This window comes from Scyliorhinus torazame, chromosome 19, assembly GCF_047496885.1.
Source record: "Scyliorhinus torazame isolate Kashiwa2021f chromosome 19, sScyTor2.1, whole genome shotgun sequence".
NCBI classification, from domain to species: domain Eukaryota; kingdom Metazoa; phylum Chordata; class Chondrichthyes; order Carcharhiniformes; family Scyliorhinidae; genus Scyliorhinus; species Scyliorhinus torazame.
Window position 1 is genome coordinate 118,721,321 of NC_092725.1, and position 18,700 is coordinate 118,740,020.

General features: G+C 49.4%; 1 protein-coding gene across 1 annotated transcript in view; it reads left to right on the forward strand.

Moving 5' to 3' along the window:
* The window catches only part of LOC140396468 (thyrotropin-releasing hormone-degrading ectoenzyme-like), a 172,525-nt gene that overhangs the window by 32,702 nt on the left and 121,123 nt on the right, over positions 1 to 18,700 (forward strand). Inside the window, exon 2 of the mRNA XM_072485115.1 lies at positions 13,360 to 13,633. Coding sequence (XP_072341216.1) covers positions 13,360 to 13,633 — 274 coding nt within the window. The remainder of the gene's footprint in view (positions 1 to 13,359; positions 13,634 to 18,700) is intronic.

Here is an 18,700-nt window from a genome sequence, read left to right on the forward strand (position 1 = left end):
TTTCAATCTTTGTCAAAATTCCCAGCGTTGTTTTGATGATTAATCACAGATAAACTCAGCAGGTTAGTTGTCCAATTAGCGTTGTAAACATTTTCTGTTCCTGACTTGGAAATCGAACATTTGGTTCTCCTTGTATTGATTCCAGCCAATGTCTCTTTGTCTGTTTCCTTCCCAGTTTTTTTTGTCTCTTTGGATAGAATTTTCCCGCAGGCTTTGGGAGCCTAGTGACCCCAGTGGGAGTCCCGAGCATACAGTTGCTGTCAACGTCGCAATTCTCTGGGAGACATTGGCCTCCGAGCTCGCCATCTTAATGGGGACAGTAGGCAGCCTCTCAGTGCTACTAGCTTCCTCAGAGAACACGGCAGCCCCCACACTAGGAGAGGTGGGCGCTGCTGAATGCCAGGATACTTGAAAATGGAGGTGCCCTTGCTGGTCTGCACATTAATACTTAGAAATCTAGGATATTGGTAACTTGGGTAGAGGAGCAATGCCTCTGATGGCTTGGTCTTGGCTGTGATTGCAGGCTTTCATTATTTCAGCCCCCTCTTTGGGGCACGGAGTCTTTGGTTCTGATTCTCCTTGGCCTGCCTCATTAAGTCTGACTCCATTCAGCTGGAGGTCTCCCTATGCAGCAGAGAGGCCGCGCAATCACCCCTACTAGGGCCTTAACTATGCAAATTGGATGGCCACTTCCATGGAGCGGGAGGCATCGTCGAGGAGACCCCAGCCGGGCGCCGTTCACTACTGGTCCCCAGAACTGGGGATCAACTAGAATAGTACTTGGGAGGGTCTTCCAAGGGATCCGAGTTCCCAGATAGTGGGCCCCTGGGCAGTGTGGCACCCTGGCACTGCTGGTGCCACCCAGGCACTATGTCACTGCCAGCCTAGCACCTGGCGGCGACACCTGGGCAACCTGTTAGTGCCACCTGGATTCCAGCCTGGCACTGCCAGGGTGCCCAGATGGCACTGCCAAGCAAGCATTGTGTACGCGCTGGGGATCGGGCCAGAGGTTGCCTTGCCCATAAGTGCTGGGGTGCAGGGAGCCCTAGGACCGCTCCGACAGGTATGTTGGGACATTGGGGGGCCTTGGAGTTGGATCAGGGGGCCATGAGATCGGGGGTATCATTTAAAAATGGCGTCCTGATTTCTTCCTGAGCGGAGCTCTTCAGTGCAGGAAATGCGGCTATGTGCGGCCGTGGTAGGGCGTTCCCCACCAGGGCATAAAAAAACGGAGTGAGACAGATAGCGGGGTCGCTGTTGATGCTACAAGCACCGGAGATGACCCCGTTAATCCCGCCTAGAACAGCACTCTGTTTTACTTTGATTAGTGCTCAGCGTTTGTTAAAATAATTTGGAAAGAATGTCTGACAGGAAAATGATCTATATTCTCCCAAAAGTTCTTCCTGTCAGGCTTTGGTATAGAGAGAATAAGGGGTAATTTTCACTGCGTGATTGTTTAGGATGACCAATATTTAGTTAAGTTGATTTTTTTATGTCACTCCCAGGGTGGAATTTTCCAGTTGCTTTTGCTAAGTGTTAACCCGGGCTCGAAAAGCGGGTGGAGCTCAATGGTTGCATTGCCAGCTTTTACCATCATATTTTTTGACAATTATTCAATAAAAATCAACTCACGATGTCACACCAGGACCTTTGGCTCTTGGCAGATCATAGAATCCCTACAGTGTAGATGGAGGCCATTCGGGCCATCGAGTGACTCCAGGGGCGAAATTCTCCCCCAACGGCGCGATGTCCGCCGACTGGCGCCAAAAACGGCGCCAATCAGACGGGCATCGCGCCGGCCCAAAGGTGCGGAATGCTCCGCATCTTTGGGGGCCAAGCCCCAACATTGAGGGGCTAGGCCGGCGCCGGAGGGATTTCCGCCCCGCCAGCTGGCGGAAATGGCGTTTGTTGCCCCGCCAGCTGGCGCAGAAATGCGGCGCATGCGCGGGAGCGTCAGCGGCCGCTGACAGTTTCCCGGCGCATGCGCGGGAGCGTCAGCGGCGGCTGAACGCTTCTCGCGCATGCGCAGTGGGGAGAGTCTCTTCCGCCTCCACCATGGTGGAGGCCGTGGCGGAGGCAGAAGGGAAAGAGTGCCCCCACGGCACAGGCCCGCCCGTGGACCGGTGGGCCCCCATCGCAGGCCAGGCCACCGTGGGGGCACCGCCCGGGGTCAGATCGCCCCGCGCCCCCCCCAGGACCCCGGAGCCCGCCCACGCCGCCTGGTCCTGCCGGTAAATACCAAGTTTAATTTACGTCGGCGGGACAGGCAATTTCTGAGCGGGACTTCGGCCCATCCGGGCCGGAGAATTGAGCGGGGGGTCCCGCCAACCGGCGCAGCCCGATTCCCGCCCCCGCCCAATCTCCGGCACCGGAGACTTCGGCGGGGGCGGGATTCACGGCAGCCAACGGCCATTGTCCGACTCGGTGGGGGGTCGGAGAATGACGCCCCAGATCTCGGAAATAGCATTCTACACAGGTCCACTCCCCTGCCCACCCCGCCCTATTCCCATAATCTAACCTGCATATCCCTGAACACTAAGGGACAATTTAAGGGGTGACACCTATTCTATGTCCATGGTTCGGTTGGGGAGGAGAATTCTGTGGTGGGGCAGGGGCAGTTCCTTTTTATCTATTTTTACCATTGTGATCTTGGGGTGGTGGCACAGTGGTTAGCACTGTTGTCGCAGAAAGCACCAGGGGCCTAGGTTCAATTACAGCCCTGGATGACTGAGGCGTTTGCACTATCTCCTTGTGTATGCGTGGGTTTCCTCCGGGTGCTCTGGTTCCCTCCCATAGTCCAAAGATGTGCAAGTTAGGTGGATTGGCCATGATAAATTGCCCCTTAGTGTCCAGGGATGTATAGGTTAGGTTAGGAAAAATATAGTGGGGAAATGGGCCTAGGTAAGGTGCTCTTTCAGAGGATCGGTGGAGACTCGAGGGCCAAATGGCCTCTTTCTGCACTGTAGGAATTCTATGATTCTCATTGGAAGGACAAGATAGATTCTAAAATTCTTTGTTCCTTGTGAGGGTCTCTTGAAATGTCCTTACTCAGCTGATAACTGAGAAGAGACTTTTTGTGGTTTTACCACTCTCAGTTTGATGAAGGTGAAACATAATTCATGTTTATTGGCATTGTTTGCAATGAGGTTCATTTACGCAGATTCACTGAGCTATAAGGAACTGCAGTTATTATTCTGAGAATTAATTCTGTCAACGTTCAATTGGGGAATGCATTATACATTGCAGACAAACTTCATTTTGACCAGCACCAATGTTGCATTAATTGCCTCTTCCCTGGGGAACTGGTGAGCTGCTGTTTAGCTATTTTCAGAGGACTAGTGAGGGAAGAATTTTAACAAATGGAAAAGGGTGGGAGTTGGAGTTCCAGACAATCGCCAACCTCAACCCACCTCCAACTCGCCCACCTCTGCCTTTAACTGAGGCAGGTTGATGGACAGGTAACCATCACACTCCAAGAGAATGAGTTGTTACTTTAGACAGAGAGGCTGTGACTGATTTCCGACAGGGAATATCTCAGAATAAGGAGTGAATGCAAGCCAACGGCTTAACATCACAACTGGGTTCCATACGCTGGGATCACTCACGTGCAATGACGCAAGAGATCAAAAAATGATAGACATGTCATTTTAAAGATTACGTTGCATGCCAGGTGATCCTTTGGATTGGAATCCACTAACAGCTATTAGAGTGAATGCACTGTAGCCTTTTGCTCTGATCCCCATTTTAACAAATGAGCAGGTTACAGGCAGGAGTAAGGGATACGCACTTTGGTCTTAGATGGCTGGGAAATGTCTATTCACGCCATTTAAACTGATAAAAATAGTTAATATTTTGAGGTCTTGGCCATGTAAGGGAAACTCTTTCATTGTCAACAGGTTTTATTTTACCCGAGAGAAAGAACATCCGTATATGATCCAGGAGCAGCCTCAAGGAGTTCCTGTTAGTCTTAATTAATAATAATAATCTTTTATTGTCACAAGTAAGGTGCCATGCAGTTACCAGTCCCTAGTCGCCACATTCCGGTGCCTGTTCGGGTACACAGAGAGAGAATTCCGAATGTCCAAATTATCTTACAGCACATCTTTCGGGACTTCTGGGAGGAAACCAGAGCACCCGGAGGAAACCCACGCAGACACAGGGAGAACGTGCAAACTCCACACAGACAGTGATCCAAGCCGGGATTCGAACCTGGGACCCTGCCGCTGTGAAGTAACAGTGCTAACCACTGTGCTTCCGTGCTGCCCATTACAGATGGATGGATGCGGGTGGGCAGTGGTTGGAATGGGGCGGGTACTAAAGTGGTCTCAATTTACGTATTACCCGGTACAACTTCTATCCGATAAACTTATTCAAAAGCTCCTGAAGAGGATCACAAAGATTTCCGACCGTTTTATTTGACTTTGAACAGTTTTATGCACCATTTAAGTCTGACTCATCGATTTGAAATATCTTGGTTTTATCCCTGTTTCCATGTATTATTTAATTGGTGATTAAATCTGTCCATGTAGTTTTAGCATACGATACATATGTTGGTGTGACAGCTTTTTAATTTTGTCCTTATGGAAGAAACAGAAGAATGTGATGGAGTTTTTCTACTGATCAATAGTACAGGGCGCTCAACGTAGTGGCAGGTACAAGGGCACATAGTCTGTGTTTTGTTATGTTTCCTTTGTAACGTAAGCGGCTTCCTTGTGTTGCATTTGTCAAGGAAGGTCGAGACGTGTAAATAACTTCAACTCATTTATTTACACTATGTACACTTTTATAACTTGAGTTCGACACTACTGCTAATCCTATTATAGCTACCTAACTGACTAACCGTCTGCTGTTTTCCACGTGGTGGGTGTGATAATGAATCAACCCTGTGCCTCTCCTCACTGACTGTCTCCACTGGCCAAAAGGGCTGATCATGTGTGTGGTGTCCTTTATGTATGGGTTGGTGTAATGCCCCCCTGTGGTCGTGTCACCTCCTTGTGTATCGTGAATGTCCATTGGTCGCCTCCTATCTAATTTATCTATTGGTTGAGTGTGTGTGTGTGTGATGTTTCTGGTGCTCCCTCTAGTGTCTGTCTAGCTTACATGTATTTACAGTGATGCACATCACCACATCCTCCCTTTTTTATATGTTCATATTTTCTGTACACTTTAAGAAAAACTGAACAAAGAACAGGTAGAGAAGGTAAGGTCATGGGAGCGGGGATTAAACAATAAGTCCAAATCATTCATGTGAGTCCATAAACCATCAATCATCATGGTCAAATGTCTCTCTTGGTTATGAACGCCATCAACAGGAACCAAGAAGTGGTCGAATCACTGTGCTGTCCGATTTGGAGTCTTTTTTCTTTTTGTATTTGTGGTGGTGCTGTCGGATGGCATCTTGTAGCTGATAGGTCGTTGACATTGAAGAGGTACCATCAACAGTATCATTCGAGGTCATGGATGTGCCAGATGTTGAAGTCGGATGAGACTGTGCATACTGGTTCTGGCCACATGCTGTGCTGGAAGGGTGATTCTGCTGAGAAGCGTTGAAGCATGTCGATTTGGAGACAGAATTGCTGCTCGCATCAATGTCTGGTGATGGTGTGAAACTAGAACCTTGCATCTGATAGGAATATGCTGTCTGGCCTGTTTGAGAATATGCTGCATAGACTGCTGGCTGCTGCAGGCTTGAATACTGGGTTTGTCCAGCATGAGCTGTCATTGGTCGCACTGTTGGTGTGGAACAAATGTGTGGACATAGCTGTGGTGAAAATTGGTGTATTCCTCTTGGACTGTAGCTGCTGCTTGTTATTGCTGATCTAGTGTGATTGTCACGTGATCCATCGCCTGTCGTTGTGCATCTGCTGTCACCCTGAGCGTGCCATCACTGAGGTTGCGACACTGCCTGTCTGGAGTAAAGTCTGGCTTACGTGAATCAGAGTCGGCGTTTGGTTGCTCCCCATCTGGAGTCTGGTCTGTTTTTTGTTGATGCTCCCCGTCCGGAGTCTTAGCAGGTTCACTGGAGTCAGCTGAGATTTCTTGAAGCTGCATGTCTGGAGTCGGAACATGCAGGAATGCATTGACTAGTGGAGAAGTTCGAGCAATTGAGGGCGGAAGTAGTGTGGTGTCACCGGAGTCACCAGTGGTCTCACCGTGATCGTCGAGTGTCTCTGTACACACTAGCTGAGGTCTGTCACTTTGCACCTTTTGCATGGGAAGCGGGATGCTGTCGTCACTCGTTTCACATACCGTGGGTAGATCCTCAGTAGCTGCTTGCTGTTCACTAGGGTTGGGTAAATTGTCAGAGTTTTCATCTGGTGGTGCAAACAATGTGGGTGGACTGTCATTGTCTTGCCGTTGTCCTTCATTTGGACTTTTCTTCTTTGGAATTTTAAATCTTCCCCCAGACATTACAAAACCTTGTTAATTTCCCTCAATTTCTCCCATATGTAGGGCAGCAAATGTTAGATCCAATGTTTCTTTCGTCATTGTACTAGTTTCCAAAGAACAGTCATGTCACCTCCTTGTGTATCGTGAATGTCCATTGGTCGCCTCCTATCTAACTTATCTATTGGTTGAGTGTGTGTGTGTGAGATGTTTCTGGTGCTCCCTCTAGTGGCTGTCTAGCTTACATGTATTTACAGTGATGCACATCACCACAGTCTGCTCATGCAAGCTATCTTTCTGTGGAAAACATGGATACTTATAGCAGTGTGGATGATAGATTTACAGGTTGTAATGCAAGGTAGGTGAGGGCAGTAGCTGTCAGAAGAGCAGTTAAAATTCCCAGATTGTGAGACTTCCGGGTGCGGTGATGACCAGCTGAGTCACACGTTTTGGCACCTCCCATTGGAACGGACTTTTGGGCTCTTATTTGGAGCCCCAACGGCAATTTTTAACGGCCAAAATCACTGTGCGGTGATATAGAAGGGAATCCCCCCGGATATATATGGAAAAAGGAGAGGATAGCAGCCGGATTGCAGTGGATCCTTTGGAGCAGTGGCAAGGAAGGGAAGCTCGAAGCAAGATGGCGTCGGAAGGTGGACGTTTGGTCTGGGGCCCGGAGCAACAAGAGTTCCTGCGGCGCTGTGTGGAAGAGATGAAGAAGGCGGTGTTGGCACCGATGCTACAGGCGATTGAAGGGCTAAAGGGGGCGCAGAGGACCCAGGAGCTGGAGCTTCGGGTCGTGAAGGCAAAGGCTGCTGAAAATGAAGATGAAATACAGGGCCTGGTGGTGAAGACAGAGACGCACGAGGCACAGCATGTGTGGAGAGGTTGGAAGCACTGGAGAATAATTCGAGGAGGAAGAATTTAAGAGTCCTGGGTCTTCCCGAAGGCGCAGAGGGAGCGGACGTCGGGGCATATGTGAGCACGATGCTTCACTCGCTAATGGGATCGGAGGCCCCGACGGGCCCTTTGGAGGTGGAGGGAGCTTATCGAGTTCTGGCGCGAAGACCAAAGGCTGGAGAAATACCTCGAGCCATAGTGATGAGGTTCCACCGCTACAACGACAGAGAGATGGTCCTAAGATGGGCGAAGAAAACTCGGAGCTGTAGGTGGGAGAACGCGGTGATCCGCGTATACCAGGATTGGAGTGCGGAGGTGGCGAGAAGGAGGGCAAGTTTCAATCGGGCTAAGGCGGTGCTTCACAAAAAGAAGGTTACATTTGGAATGTTGCAACCGGCGAGATTGTGGGTCACACACCAAGGGAAGCACCACTACTTTGAGATGGCAGAAGAGGCGTGGACATTCATTGTGGACGAGAAGCTGGAATAGTCTGGCGAGAGAAAGAGCTTCTGGGATAAAGTGGTGGGGTGATTATGTGGGGCGAGTATACGCAAACTTCATGAGGCGTATGTTGGGGCGTATCCCGGACCTGGAGGCGGGAAGTTGGTAATGGGGGGAGACTTCAATACGGTGCTTGATCCAGGGCTGGACCGGTCGAGGTCCAGGACCGGGAGGAGCCCGGCAGCGGCCAAGGTGCTTAAGGACTTCATGGAGCAGATGGGAGGAGTAGACCCCTGGAGATTTATTAGGCCTAGGAGTAAGGAGTTTTCATTTTTCTCCCATGTTCACAAGGTATATTCATGGATAGACTTTTTTGTCCTGGGAAGGGCACTGATCCCGAAGGTGACAGGGACGGAGTATACGGCCATAGCCATCTCGGACCACACTCCACATTGGGTAGATCTGGAGGTAGGAGAGGAAAAAGAACAGCACCCACTATGGAGAATGGATATGGGCTTATTGGCGGATGAGGGGGTATGTCTAAGGGTGAGGGGGTGTATCGAAAGGTACTTGGAGCTTAATGACAACGGAGAGGTTCAGGTGGGAGTGGTCTGGGAGGCGTTGAAGGCGGTGGTCAGAGGGGAACTGATATCCATAAGGGCACATAAAGGGAAGCAAGAGAGTAAAGAAAGGGAGCGATTGTTGAGAGAACTTCTGAGGGTGGACAGGCAATATGCAGAGGCACCGGAGGAGGGGCTGCACAGGGAAAGACAAAGGTTACATGTGGAATTTGACCTGCAGACCACGGGTAAGGCAGAGGCACAGTGGAGGAGGGCACAGGGTGTACAGTATGAGTATGGAGAGAAGGCGAGCCGGCTACTGGCCCAACAATTGAGGAAGAGGGGAGCGGCGAGAGAGATAGGTGGGGTGAGAGATGAGGAGGGAGAGATGGAACGGGGAGCGGAGAGAGTGAACGGGGTGTTCAAGGCATTCTATGAGAGGTTGTATGAGGCTCAGCCCCCGGAAGGGAAGGAGGGAATGATGCATTTCCTGGATCAGCTGGAATTCCCGAAGGTGGAGGAGCAGGAGAGGGCGGGACTGGGAGCACAGATTGACGTGGAGGAGGTGATAAAGGGGATTGGGAGCATGCAGGCGGGGAAGGCCCCGGGACCGAATGGGTTCCCGGTGGAATTTTATAGGAAATATATGGACCTACTGGCCCCGCTTTTGACGAGAACCTTTAATGAGGCCAGGGAAAGGGGGAAGCTGCCCCCGACTATGTCGGAGGCGACGATATCGTTACTTTTGAAGAAGGAAAAAGACCCGCTGCAGTGTGGGTCCTACAGGCCCATTTCCCTTTTGAACGTAGATGCTAAGCTCCTCGCCACGGTGATGGCGACGAGGATAGAGGATTGTGTCCCGGGGGTGGTCCACGAGGATCAAACTGGGTTCGTTAAGGGGAGACAGCTGAACACGAAAATACGGAGGCTGCTAGGGGTGATGATGATGCCCCCACCAGAGGGGGAGGCGGAGATAGTGGTGGCGATGGAGGCCGAGAAAGCATTCGACAGAGTGGAGTGGGACTACCTGTGGGAAGTGTTGAGGAGATTTGGTTTTGGAGAAGGGTTTATTGGATGGGTACAGCTGCTATATGGGGTCCCCGTGGCAAGTGTGATCATGAACAGGCAGAGGTCTGACTACTTCTGTCTTTATAGAGGGACGAGGCAGGGGTGCCCCCTGTCTCCGTTACTGTTTGCATTGGCAATTGAGCCCCTGGCCATAGCATTGAGGGGCTCCAGGAAGTGGAGGGGAGTACTCAGGGGAGGAGAAGAACACCGGGTATCATTGTATGCAGATGATTTATTGCTGTATGTTGCGGACCCAGTTGAGGGGATGCCTGAGATAATGCAGACACTCAGGGAGTTTGGGGAATTCTCGGGGTACAAATTGAATATGGGGAAGAGTGAGTTGTTTGTGGTGCATCCGGGGGAGCAGAGTAGGGGAATAGATGATATACCGCTGAGGAAGGTAACAAGAGATTTCCGGTACTTAGGGATTCAGATAGCCAGGAGTTGGGGAACCTTACATAGGCTAAATCTAACACGATTGGTGGAACAGATGGAGGAGGATTTTAAGAGATGGGACATGGTGCCCCTGTCACTGGTGGGTAGGGTGCAGGCGTTCAAAATGGTAGTCCTCCAGAGATTCCTTTTTGTGTTTCAGTGCCTCCCGGTGATGGTCACGAAGGCTTTTTTCAAGAAAATGGAGAAAAGTGTCATGAGTTTTGTGTGGGCTGGGAAGACCCCGAGAGTGAGGAGGGGGTTTTTGCAGCATAGCAGGGATAGGGGGGGGACTGACACTACCGAGCTTAAGTGAGTACTATTGGGCCGCCAATATCTCAATGGTGTGTAAGTGGATGGGAGAAGGGGAGGGAGCGGCGTGGAAGAGATTGGAGATGGCGTCCTGTAAAGGAAGCAGCCTACAAACACTGGCGACGGCGCCGTTGCCGTTCTCCCCAAAGAAATACACCACAAGTCCAGTGGTGGCAACACTGAAAATTTGGGGGCCGTGGAGACGGCATAGGGGAATGACGGGAGCCTCGGTGCGGTCCCCGATAAGAAATAATCATAGGTTTGTCCCGGGGAGAATAGATGGGGGATTTAGAGCATGGCAGAGAGCTGGGATTGTGCAACTGAGGGATCTGTTCTTAGACGGGACGTTTGCGAGTCTGGGAGCGCTGACGGAAAAATATGGGTTGCCCCAAGGGAATGCATTTCGGTACATGCAACTGAGGGCTTTTGCGAGGCAACAGGGGAGGGAATTCCCGCAGCTCCCGACGCAGGAGATTCAGGATAGAGTGATCTCAGGCACATGGGTGGGGGATGGTAGGGTGTCGGATATATACAGGGAAATGAGAGACGAGGGGGAGATCATGGTGGATGAGCTGAAGGGAAAATGGGAAGAAGAGCTGGGGGAAGAGATCGAAGAGGGGCTGTGGGCAGATGCCCTACGTAGGGTAAACTCTTCGTCCTCGTGCACCAGGCTTAGCCTGATACAATTCAAGGTTTTGCACAGGGCGCATATGAGCGGAGCAAGGCTCAGTAAATTTTTCGGGGTAGAGGACAGGTGAGGGAGATGCTCGAGGAGCCCAGCAAACCACACCCACATGTTTTGGTCATGCCCGGCATTGCGGGGGTTCTGGGTGGGGGTGGCGAATGTGCTTTCGAAGGTGGTGGGGGTCCGGGTCGAGCCAAGCTGGGGGTTGGCTATATTTGGGGTTGCAGAAGAGCCGGGAGTGCAGGAGGCGAGAGAGGCTGATGTTTTGGCCTTTGCGTCTCTAGTAGCCCGGCGAAGGGTATTGCTTATGTGGAAGGAAGCCAAACCCCCGGGCGTGGAGACCTGGATAAACGACATGGCAGGGTTTATAAAACTAGAACGGATAAAGTTTGCACTAAGGGGTTCGGCTCAAGGGTTCACCAGGCGGTGGCGACCGTTCATTAACTACCTCGCAGAACGATAAAGGAAATGGGAAGGTAACAGCAGCAACCCAGGGGGGATATATTGTTTTATTGTTGTAAAAAGGGGAAAAACCTTTGTACTGTTTTGTTTGGCCGAAAAATTTGAATAAAATATATTTTAAAAAAAATAAAAAAATTCCCAGATTGTGTAATCTTTGCTTTGTCTAGCGGAAGAGCGAAAATGAACACACACACAAATGAACAATTACTTGGAAGTAGGAGTTACTAGGGTAACGCCTAGGGTAATGTCTATGAAGCACAGGAATATCCAGTAAATCTTGATTATCTGGCATGTGTGGGTAATGGACGGTTATGTTCAATCAAAAATGTCTGAAAGTTCTGAGTTACCAATGAAATACATGGCACGGTGGCAAAGTGCTTAGCACTGTTGCCTCGCAGCTCCAGGTACCCCGGTTCAATTCTGGCCTCCCCGTGTCTGCGTGGGTTTCCTCCCACAGACAACAGGATGTGCAGGTTAGGCAGATTGGCTGGGATAAATTGCCCTTCATGTCCAAAAGGTTAGATAGGGTTACTGGGTTACGGGGATAAGGTGGAAGCGTGGACTTAAGTAAGGTGCTCTTTCCAAGGGCCTGAGTGGAATCGATGGGCCGAATGCCCTCCATCTGCACTGTAGGGATTCTATTCTATAATTTTATGAACACTTGTAGGATGGACAAATATGCAAGTACGTAGGAAGTAAAGAACGGTATTCTTTTTTTACTTCTAATCTTCAGCAGAACATTAAAACATAAATTAAAGTATGATGTAATACAGTGTACAGTACAGGCTCCGGATAACTTTGTAAGTGCTTCTGGTTGGTGAAGTGACAATTTGATTAGGGAAACAGAATAAATTCTGTTTGGGAAAGAATTTTGTTTGGTAGAATGCCAGACGGCACAAGGTTTACTGAGTTTTAAATTTAACTCAGTAGATTTCAATCCCAAGGCTGTAGGGAGGCCATAAAGGGGTCTGGGCGAGGAATTGGGATTGTTAGCATCGGGTTTTGTGGGACAAGGAATGCATTTAGTATTTCAAAATGGTGGCTGCAGTGATCTGGCAGACTTATGCAATGAGTTGAACCAGATGTCAAATGGTGCAGACATTGATCTGTGCGCAGTGGATGTGCACCAGTAGTATGCAGGGTAGGCAGATCTTAACATCAAAGTGCTCCGTGCTGATTTTATCAGATGCCATTTTGGAGCTTAACTCTTCAGTGAATGCCCTCTCTTAACCTCGCACCGCTGACAAAACGTTCAACAGCAAGAAAGTAATTGACCAATGCTATTTAAAGGGATCAAACTTATTAACCTGTTAGTTGCCGCTTGATTTCTTCTAGCCGTTGTTATGATTCCACACAAGTTTGGTGCTTTCGATAGTTGCTTCAAGTTGCAAAATGTTACAGGGAGTGATGAGGCAGATGCTGAAGGATCGTTTGCTAGTCGCACCCAGCATTGCTCCCCTGATATTGCGCCCAACCACCGGACAACGTGGTCAGTGCTGACTGGATTAATTGAGGAGGCTGCAGAAAGCTGCCCTGTAGCGTACGTTTCAATTCATGGGTGCAGCTTAATTGTGTATTATGACCGCCTGACCTATTTTCGGGGATAGCCAATTTAGCCTGCCTCCTAGTGGCATGCTGCCAATAATGTACGCAGTAACCTGAAAATAACAGAATAAATAAAAGCGAAACAACATGACTGCCCATGGGACAATCTAAGCATATGGTAGTTTTTCAATGCCCTGCAAATTTACTTGATCCAGAGAGTCAGATAATGGTGAAATTCATGGAAATGGCCTATGTTTAGTTATTTAATCTTGATAAGTTCTGTGTTTCAGTATATTGGGACTCCCAAAACGCCAATGGGGAGTTAAATTAGCTTCATTTTAAGTGCATCTTTTTTCATACCATGTAAATCAGTTTGTTTGTGATCTCTTGTCTTCAGAATGTAAAAGCTCTGAGGGCTGGGATTTTCATGGGACCGGAAGATCCCACTGGTGGGAAGGGCACGAAAACCTCTGTCTGTCAAACTGTTTTAAAAAAATTTTCAGAGCTTAATTGGGCTTTTAAATCCTAAAGGATGGTACCTAATAAACCTCTTCCTCTTTCTTCCAGCTTCCTTGCAGTGACACAGTTTTCTCCTACACATGCCCGTAAGACTTTCCCATGTTTTGATGAACCAGTATACAAAGCAACATTCAAAATTACGATCAAGCACCAAGAGCCTTACTTGGCACTATCTAACATGCCAGTTGTTGCCGTAATTCATGAGGAAGAAGGATGGGTGACGAAGCTGTTTGCGGAAACACCTCGAATGTCCACCTACTATCTGGCCTGGGCAATCTGCAACTTCACCTTTAAGGACACAGTCACTGAGAGTGGGATTACTGTAAGTTCACTTTTGCAAATTAACAATAGAGTTGTGTCACTGCAAAATGTGATGGTATTTAGAGATAAAAGAAAAATAAAACAACTTGCTGAATATCTGTAACAAAAACAGAAATGCTAAAAGTATCCAGAATAACCAACGGCATTGGGAAAGGAGAAAAGGTTTAAATCAGTCGGTTGAGTTCTGACCCATGTCCTCCATTCAAACCATTGACTTAATTCTTTTATTTCAGGTGTTGATGAACTTGCAAAGCCTTTCTCTATGCGATTGTCTTTTAGATTTAATTTACTGCTATTAATTAGTAATCAATTCCAGTTACTTGATTAAAAAAAATCTGATTTTCCACCATGAACATGTTGGGTGGGGTTCTCCAGCCTCCCAGCCACGTGTGTCTCGGCAGCGGGAGGCGACACGCCATTTGCTGGCAGCGGAATTCTCTGCTCCCGCCGTTGTCAATGGGAATCCCCATTGAAACCACCCTATGCCGCCAGGAAAGCTGCAGGGGGTGGTGGTGGTGGGGGGTCCTGCCACTGTGATCAGAGAATCCCGGTGCCAATGAACTGTAATGATATGGATATAGGTACGCCAGTGAAGGGTTAATTATTACATCTCAGTGTAATTCAAACACTAGAGGGCACCACTAGTTCCCAGTATAAATATCAGACCTCAGGGAATCTTGGGAGGTTAGGTGTTAGCAGAGAGAGAGAAGTATTGATCACAGCTCAGGGAGTAATATAGATTAGAGAGAAGTATCACGAGTACATCATTAGTTAATATTAGATTATAGATTACTGTATTAATAGTAATAGCTCTGTAGAGTGCGCAAACTATTTAATTTCATCGTTATTCAATAAATTAGTTTTGCTTTAATCTAAAAATTGCTGGTTTCTTTATCATTAACTCATCAGACCATTCTGGATCACAAGGCAAAGAATAACGAAATATTACCACAAAGTGTAATATAACATGAACGGCCGGAGAATTCCAGCCATTCAGTGTCTTTGATCTAATTTTAGTTTTTTTTAGTATCCTTTCTTATGTTTTAATTTTGGGAGTTAGGAATGTTGGCAATGAACTTTCCTGGACCTGTAAGTGTGGCAGAGTGAGTGATGGTGAGATCCTCTGCAAGGCCTGCCAGAGCATTCAGGGTCAGTGCAGGGTTAACACAGCAACGTATTGTGTTCAGCTCCCGCTGCCCATCTTGGTGAACTGGAGGCAACATGGCTGCTTGGACTTGATCCTGAGCTCCACCAACAAGGTGCCAATGGACCAGCGAACAGATAGTGACAAAAGGCCCTGCTGTGGTTGAGAAATGAGACAGTTAGAGCCCGAAAATATCAGAGCTACTGGTATACTGGCTTTCCTGATACTGTATCTGGCTTTGGCCATCTTGCGGGGAGACTGATTCGGAACCTGGCAAGGCTCCTTAATTGCACTTAAATGTGGCAGAGTGAGATTTTCAACACTGTCCCTACTGCCTGGATGGAGGTGCAGCCAAAGGCAGTACTGCAGGGAGATTTTGCTCCTTCCTAGAGTTGTTCTGGCTGTTTTTCACATATTATATATATTTTTTAAATTTAAAGTGCCCAATTCTTTATTTTCCATTAAGGGGCAATTTAGCGTGGCCAATCCACCTACCCTGCACATCTTTTTGGGTTGTGGGGGTGAGACGCACGCAGACACGGGGAGAATGTGCAAACTTCACACGGCCAGTGATCCAGGGCCAGGATCGAACCTGGGACCTCAGTGCTGTGAGGGAGCAGTGCTAACCACTGTGCCGCTCTGTTTTTCATATTTTCTATCGATTTTTTAAAAAGAATTTAGTGACTGGGCACATACATGTTGAAGCTCCCTCTCAGTTACTTACCTTCTGCAGGTTGCTGCCCATCTTAAACTGGAAGGCCTCTGATTAGCCCTCCATCTTTGAGAACCCACCTGTTGTCCTTTATTAGATATGGAACGTGTTTCCATGCCAATTAAGCACACATCCCAGTCAAAATCCAAACGAGTTACCGTTGCCCGTTGGGGTTCATAGATTCATAGAGTTTTACAACATAGAAAGTGACCATTCGGCCCATTGTGTCTGTTCTAATCCCATTTTACAATGCTATGGCATTTCGAGTGCTCATCGAGATGCTTCATAATGGTTGTGAGGGTTCCCCCTCAGCTTTCTCTGCTCCAAGCAAAACAACCCCAACCTAACCAACCTCTCTTCATAGCTGAAATTTTCCAACCCAGGCAACATCCTGGTGAATCTCCTCTGCACCCCCTCCAGTGCAATCACATCCTTCCTACAATGTAGTGACTAGAACTGCGCACAGTATTCCAGCTACGGCCTAACTAGCGTTTTATGCAGATCTTCGGACATGCACCCCAAGGTCCCTCTGACCCTCTGTACTTCCTAGCGTTCTGCCATTCATTGTGTATTGTCTTACCTTGTTAGTCCTGCCAAAATGCATCACCTTACATTTTTAAATTCCATTTTCCACTGTTCTGCCCATCTGACCAGGTTGTCTATATCGTGCTGTAACCTAAGGTATTCCACCTCACTATTTATCACACCACCAATCTTCATATTATCTGAGAACTTCCAGATCATAACCCCCACATTCATGTCTAGATCATTAATAGACAATAGAAATATCAAGGGACCCAGCATTGTCCCCCGTGGTACACTCTTGACAGAGGCTTCCATTCACAAATACAACCTTCGACCATTACCCTCCGCCACCTGCAGATTTTAGATCCAATTTGCGAATTGCCCTGGATCCCATGCGCACTTATCTCCTAGCATGGTCGGCACGGGCTTGGAGGGCCGAAGGGCCTGTTTCTGTGCTGTACATTTCTTTGTTCTTTGTTCTTTGATCGGTCTCTCATGTGGGCCTTGTCAGAAACCTTACCGAAGTCCATGTAGACTACATCGACTGCATTGCCCTCATCTACACACCTAGTCACCTCCTCGAAAAATTAAATCAAATTGATCACATTATCTCCCCTTGTCAAAACCATACTGACTACCCTTGATTAATCATTGACCCTTCAAGTGGAGATTAATTCTGCCTCTCAGAATTTTTTCCAGTAATTTCCCTAGCACATGTTATACTCAGTGCCTTTAAATACCTGGGGCTGGATTCTCCCAAAATGGGGCTATGTCCCCACGCAGGCGTAAAATCGCTAGCATTTCACTCTTGACTTTCCTTAAAAAAGTCAAGAGGACTCACTTACTTGCAGGGCCCAGGCGTGCTTCTCGCAGCTCTGGCTGCGGATACGGGCCCCCGCACTTCCGGGCGAGGGTCCGCGCATACGCACAGTGGCGGCCTCCAGTGGCCGCGCTATGCGCCATGGTGGACTCGGACCGACATGTAGGCCTCCCCCCCCCCCCCCCCCCCCCCCGAGATGGCGTGCGTCCACGGATGCGAGCCGCCCGATGAGACTGCCGCGGCCGCCCATGAGGCCCCCCCCCGGTGCTCAATCCACACGCCCCCCCCCCCCCCCCAACAGGGCGGCCGTGGGCTGAGTCCACAGCTGCCACCCGAGGTTCCCGACCGCCAATACATGGTTAGAACTACGCCGTCGGGAACTTGGCCAGTTTTGCCCGAAGAATCGCTGCGGGGGGGGGGCCTCTGTCACTGGCTCCCCAGCCACGACGCCTATTGCGTGCGTGAGCGATTCTCCGGGGACCAGAGAATCGCGGGAGCGGCGCTGGGCATAATTCCCGCGTAAACATCGATTCTCCGCCCCTGCGCCAAACGCGATTTCGGCACGGGGCTGCGGAGAATCCTGCCCATGGATTTTCCGTACTTCCCTTCTTGAATACTGCATTAGCTGTCCTCCAGTCCTCTGGCACCTCCCCTGTGGCCTGGGAGGATTTGAAAATTAGTGTCAGAGCCCCTGCAAACTCCTTCCTTGCATCACACAGCAGCCTGGGATACATTTCACCTTGGCCTGGAAATATATCAATTTTTAAGCCCACTAAATCCACTAACACATCCTCCCACCCAATGCTAAAATGCTCAATTATATTACACTCCCCTCCCTGTTTTCTATACCGACATCATCCTTCTTTATAGTGAACACATATGCAAAATACCCATTCAATATCTCACCTATGTCTTTCTGCTCCACATGCTTCCTACTAGTTATACATTTGCTTTTAATGTACTTCCAAAACACCTTGGGATTTTCCTTTATTTTGCCTGCCAGTTTTTTTTTCATGCCTCCTCGTCATTCTCCTAATTTATTCTTTCAGTACCCCCGACACTTTCTAAACTCCTCTGAGGCATCCACTGGTTTGAGGCCCCTGAATTTGCCATAAGCCTCTCTATTTCCCCTCCATCCAATGCTGTATATCCCTTGACACCCAGAGGTCCCCAGACTCGTTGATCCCACCCTTTATCTTGACCGGAACATTGTACTCTCTCTATTTTCTTTTTCAATGACTCCCACTGCCCTGATGTGGACCTTGTTACAAGTAGCTTCTTCCGGTACAGTTTGGCCAGATCCTGTCTTATCATATTAAAATCGACTTTCCCCCAATTCAGAAACTCCTGGGGCGAGATTCTCCGACCCCCCGCCGGGTCGGAGAATCGCCGGGGGCTGCCGTGAATCCCTCCCCCGCCGGTTGCCGAATTCTCCGGCACCGGATATTCAGCGGGGGCGGGAATTGCGCCGGTTGGCGGGCCCCCCCCCGGCAATTCTCCGGCCCGTATGGGCCAAAGTCCCGCTGCCAGAATGCCTGTCCCGCCGGCGTGGATCAAACCACCTCTCTTACCGGCGGGACAAGGCGGCGCGGGCGGGCTCCAGGGTCCTGGAGGGGGGGCGCGGGCTGATCTGGCCCCGGGGGGTGCCCCCACGGTGGCCTGGCCCGCAATCGGGGCCCACCGATCCACGGGCGGGCCTGTGCCATGGGGGCACTCTTTTCCTTCCGTCTTCGCCACGGTCTCCACCATGGCGGAGGCGAAAGAGACTCCCTCCACTGCGCATGCGCGGGGATGCCGTGAGCGGCCGCTGACGCTCCCGCGCATGCGCCGCCCGGCAATGTCATTTCCGCGCCAGCTGGCGGGGCAC